At 44.6% G+C, this 5622-nt stretch overlaps 1 protein-coding gene across 1 annotated transcript; it reads left to right on the top strand.

The window, feature by feature from the left end:
- Positions 1-462: 462 nt before the first annotated feature.
- Positions 463-4322, top strand: LOC117966002 (pre-mRNA-splicing factor SPF27). The gene is made up of 7 exons (XM_059004647.1): positions 463-626; positions 1278-1370; positions 1959-2029; positions 2310-2471; positions 2647-2697; positions 2810-2890; positions 3550-4322. Exons 1-7 carry the CDS (start codon positions 534-536, stop codon positions 3674-3676), a joined length of 678 nt encoding a protein of 225 aa, XP_058860630.1. The 5' UTR covers positions 463-533; the 3' UTR covers positions 3677-4322.
- Positions 4323-5622: the final 1300 nt, after the last annotated feature.

Raw genomic sequence — 5622 nt, forward strand, 5'->3', positions numbered from 1 at the left:
GTGATGTCATGGTACTATCACAACGACATCACAGTAAGGATTAGAATGACCAGCATGTGTCATACTGGTTCCAAACAAAAAAGGCAATTTTACATCACTTTATAGATGATGATGATGATTATTATTATATACCAGACGCTTTTATCCAAAACGACTTACACAAATTAAAAACAAAACAAGCTTTTTAAAAACATGTCGGCAAAAGTGGTTTTTGAGAAGAAAATGAGATGAAAAACGAATTTAAAATCACAACAAAACATAGCAGAATGTTTTTAAATAAAATATCATACCCCCCCAGTCTTATTTGCAATAGGTTATTATGAGGGTGGGTGTGGACTTTTCACAGAAAAGCTGCCCCCCCGCACACAGTACAGTCCAGTGTCTGGTCATGGTCTCACTACAGTTGACCTCAAACGCCCTCTGCTGGTCATTGGTGGTTTGCGCCGCTATGTTTTGCCAGCAGTAATGATGGAGTCGCCTCGCCACGAATCTCTCTCTGCGCATGTGCGCTTTCAGAAGCAGCAGAAGGGAAGATGGCGGGCACCAGCTCAGTTGCCGGGGATGTGTTTGTGGACGCTTTGCCTTATTTCGATCAGGGATACGACGCTGCTGGCGTGCGAGAGGCGGTAAGGAAGCGGGGTTATTTTAAAATAAGAATATGTGTTTGTCCATAAAGGCTCGTTGAGGTGGAGGGAATGATAAATTAAGACTCGACTCGCGGGACAGACTGTAACAGTCAAGCCGTGCGGCGTGTGTTTGGTTTGACTTCTTCCTCTGAATAAAGTTCATTTATTAATGTTATTTTTATGAAATGTTCATCTGAATCTAAGTACAGGGCAAAACGGTTCAGTTTTGTAGCGTATCTCCACCAACTCCACACTAATGGCGAGTAGCGTGGCCTTACACACAAAACAAAAACACAACAGAAAAAACAGGACCGGAAATCCATTGAGATCTGCAGTTTCTGGTTCGAGAAACGCGTCTCGTTGACAACAAAACTAGGCTTTGTTTAATTGTGACTAATGTTTTACACGTAATTTGAAATGCATCTTCACAAGATGTTTGTAAAATAACTGATTGAGCTGGATTATCGCTTGTGTGGGAACAGGTTACAGTGGAGTTTATCTGCGTGCTTGTCAAGGGAACTGACACCGAACAAAACGAGAAGCCTACAATACAGACTGTGTTTAACCTGCGATAATCACACTCTGCACTGGGATTGGTATTGATGTAGGGTTAACCCACTCGTGTGCGTGTGCGTGTGTGTGTGTCTCCAGGCGGCCGCGCTAGTGGAAGAGGAGACGCGGCGCTACAGACCCACGAAGAATTACCTGAGTTACCTGCCCACGCCAGACTTCTCTACCTTCGAGGTGAGGCGGCAACAGAGTTCACAATACCACAATCATTTATTATTTTTTATTATGTATGTATTTATTTATTTTATTCATTTCTTAGAGTTGTTACAGAATATCACATTATCGATAAGAGCAGTTATAAAATACAATAGTCAGTTCCCAGAATTACAATTGAGTTGTATTTTTTCAGAGTTCAGTTTAGACATGTGATTTTATATATACACATCAATAGATGTACCATGTTGAATTACACACGTATTCACATGTCATTTGTTGAGGCATATACATTTTCACAAAGTGCTCTAATTACAAAGTGCTTACAGTTGAGTGTCTCCCAAATACTCAAATCCTAGTCTGATGACAAAAAAAACCAACCTACTGATAGATTTGTCTTGTAATTATGCTGGGGTGAATCACAGTCTGGAGTATGTAATTCAACTCAATATAAGTGAATACTGGAGCACTGAATAAAGGAGAACAGGTTGTGTGCCCATGTCTTGGCTGCTGTACCTTATCAAGTAACAATTTTTTCCTCTCTCTCTCTCTCTCCTCTCCACTCTCTTCTCTCCCTCCCTCTCTCCTCTCTCTCTCTCTCTCTCGCAGACAGAAATCATGCGCAATGAGTTTGAGAGGTTAGCAGCCAGACAGCCTATGGAACTCCTGGGCATGAAGAGGTATTGGTTTATACATTTCAATCGCCTGTTTGATAAGTGTATGGTTTTGCCCTCCGGTGGTAATGTTGGTTTCTGTGGCAGTGTAATATCCGTGTTCATGCCCAGATCTGCACCAGGTCCACAGGACACCTTTCCTGCCACCACCGGTGCTTCCTGCGCTGCTGCAGAGCACTCGTAACCACAGAGCTAGCCGAGCCCTGTTCACCATCACAGCCTTGTTTCTGGACCCTGTCTGTAGGGGAGTGACGCTGATGTGTCCTCGTCGTCCTTGTTGTTGCAGGTATGAGTTGCCGGCCCCCTCGTCAGGACAGAAGAATGACATCACAGCGTGGCAGGACTGCGTGAACAACTCGATGGCTCAGCTGGAGCACCAGGCGGTCCGCATTGAGAACCTGGAACTCATGTCTCAGTACGGCAGCAACAGCTGGAAGCTGTACAACGAGTAGGTTCCCGTGTCGCTTTGCTTCGGGGGCGTTGCAGTGAACCGAGGCGTCATTGTTTAATGATGTTTTTTGGTTGTCGGTTGCCTTGAAACCAGATTTCAAATGGTACCTCGTTGTTTGTCTCCGACTCTGCCCTGTACTTCCAAGCAAAAAGGTGTTGTTCTCTCCCAACAGAAACCTGATGCACTTGATAGAGCTGTCACAGAAGGAGCTACAGAGGGTCAGGTGAGGACCATTTCATTTGTAACGTGATCCTCAAAGGTCATCATTGCAGCAATAGCTTTGGAGGTGCCTTTGGTTTTGGGAAGCGATTTCTCATTATTTTTTTCCACGGCAGGAAGGAGATTCAAGACCTGAACTGGCAGAGGAAAAATGACCAGATGAAAGGAGGAGCCAAACTGCGAGAGCTGGAGTCCAAGTGAGTGTTTCAGGCCTGGGTTCACTAGAAAGGAGGCTTAGGAACCCAACAGGATGCATACTTCCAATGTATAGTTAACACAAGAGTATTGCACAAGTGTTTTCTTTCTGATGAGCTACAGCTCGGGGACCTAAAAAAAGCATGACGTTTCTATCTGTATAAATCTGTTTGAAGTTACCAGTACGTCATTGAAATGCAGATACTGATCCAAAAAATCCAGTTTATTTCTCCACTTGCGTGCTCCCTTTTGTATATTGCATGCGTATCGATCTTCGCTGTGAAGTCTACAGTCACCGCTTAGATTAGGGGAGTCCTTCGTGGTGCTGATGCTTAGATTAGGGGAGTCCTTCGTGGTGCTGATGCTTAGATTAGGGGAGTCCTTCGTGGTGCTGATGCTTAGATTAGGGGAGTCCTTCGTGGTGCTGATGCTTAGATTAGGGGAGTCCTTCGTGGTGCTGATGCTTAGATTAGGGGAGTCCTTCGTGGTGCTGATGCTTAGATTAGGGGAGTCCTTCGTGGTGCTGATGCTTGGATTAGGGGAGTCCTTCGTGGTGCTGATGCTTAGATTAGGGGAGTCCTTCGTGGTGCCGACGCAGTGGCATTAGAAATGACTGCCGGCGCGGCCGCTGACCGGCTTGCCTGTTTGCTTCTCTCTGCAGCTGGGTGTCGCTGGTCAGCAAGAACTACGAGATCGAGCGAGCCATCGTGCAGCTGGAGAGCGAGCTGTGCCAGCTGAACCAGCAGCACGGGGACGAGAACAAGGAGAACATCCGGCAGGACTTCTGAGCAGAGGGAGGGAGAGAGGGAGGGAGAGCACCTCCACACACAGGGACGAGCGCCTTGCATGTGCTGGGTGCTGCTGGAACACACGCCTCTCCGGTCTGCTGATAGGGCAGGATTGTACACAGTGACAGCATAGAGTTCAGTTGCACCTCGCAGCCTGTGTGTTAATACCACACTCCCCTGTCTTGGTGGGACTGAACACTTTGCATTGCAATAAACGTTGGCGCCCCGTGGTACTGTCAGAAATGTGTTTTTAACATCCATCCCCGTGGCTTCAGGCTCAATACCTCTTCTATAGGAGTTTGACAGACCCTGATCAGCACTGCTCCTCCCCTGCCTTCCCCCAAGTCAGTGGTAGTTGGGAGGGGAGGGGTCTGTTGGTTGTCAGCCTCCTAGTTCTAGCGGGAACACCCCAGCCTACAGCGTAACTATCTTTTAGCTGCACTACAGGCTAAACAAGATGAATTTTATAACCGTCTCCCCCCATCTCTGTCACTTTCATACCACGAGTTATCCTAATGCCATGTGATTTATGCTTTTATGTTTTCTGAATATCCAGAAGAGAAAAAATATAGCACACCTGCATCATCACAATGTGTTGGTTGTTTTTCTAGAAGGTCTTTAAATAAAGTTTTTTTTTTTTTTTTAAGCTTGTGTTTTTTGTGCAAGTTCTTTGTGTAACATATTATGAAGTGTGACAGGTCCAGTGTTTTTCCAGATACAAATGATAGACTTTCTTTTAAATCTGTTAGTAAAAGAGAACAATTACTTTCAATCCCTGAGTGTGAAATAAAGCGATGACTTGTTTGCCCTGCATATGAAACGTAGTGATGTAATGCTCTCTAAAAATGCAGAGAGGTCCTATTCTAGGGAAGGACAGACCTGTGAAATAACGATTCAGAATCTGGAGATCGTATTAACTGTACAGTGCTCTGTCTTGTATGATGAAGACACAGAGAATCCCGGAGCAGAGTCTTGTCATGTTTCGAAGTTCTTTGGAGTGGCTGGTTTCACAGGCCACTAGCCCTGATCTTAGACAACCTTACCTAAAGTACCACCAGATCATCCAAGACTGGTGTTGATCTGGGTCTTTGAAAGCAGCTGTGACTGCAGGTTCTCTAGTTGAACTATTTCACTGGCAGATCGAAATATCATCACTGCCATTTTACTACATTTCAAAGATAAAAATGCACTGAAGAGACGTTGGTTTTCACAAGCACCCTTAGATCTGTTTAGATCCATGTCATAGATGATGCTGTGTGTTGAGTCGGTGAAGTAACTCACCACAAGAAACCCTGATTAGCACTTTCATTGATCCAACAAGAAACCGTTCTGATTCTGTTCACATTCATTCCCAATGCCATTGATCGTACACCTGCTATTAGCAATCAGCTATTGCTTTGGTAATCAGAAGTTTTCGTGCCTGGGTCTTTGTGCAATGCAATCCGCTTGATTTCAGTCAGGTGCATGAAGTTCTGTCTGACTGTATTCAGACATCGCTGTGGATACCTGGCACTGAGCTCTTCTGTGTGGTGACGTACCAACCATTCTGAGGCTTCTGATTGGCTGGTGGCACACCCTGGCAGAGAACGACTGCACTGGAAATCTTCAAAAAAACGTGTTTCTCATTGATCCAGCTAGAACTGGTTACAGTATGTATATCAAACCTACACAAACTAAATCATTCTAATATATAAAGCTCAGGTGGACCTTGGGTGTGTTTTTTTTTTTTTTTTTTTGGAATAGCAAACTGTGCCACCTAATGGCCCAATGTTTCATTGCATATTCTTTGAATGACAATTTTAATTTAGCACCTTACACCTCTACTCTAGAGAGTAAAGATAAAGCGTGCAGCAGCATAACATAGTATTGACAACCAATTACTATTAATATTGTGCGTCTATTGCAGTAATATTGCATATAAACTCAATTTATGGTACTGGGCATGC

The sequence above is a fragment of the Acipenser ruthenus genome, chromosome 30, assembly GCF_902713425.1.
Source record: "Acipenser ruthenus chromosome 30, fAciRut3.2 maternal haplotype, whole genome shotgun sequence".
NCBI lineage: Eukaryota > Metazoa > Chordata > Actinopteri > Acipenseriformes > Acipenseridae > Acipenser > Acipenser ruthenus.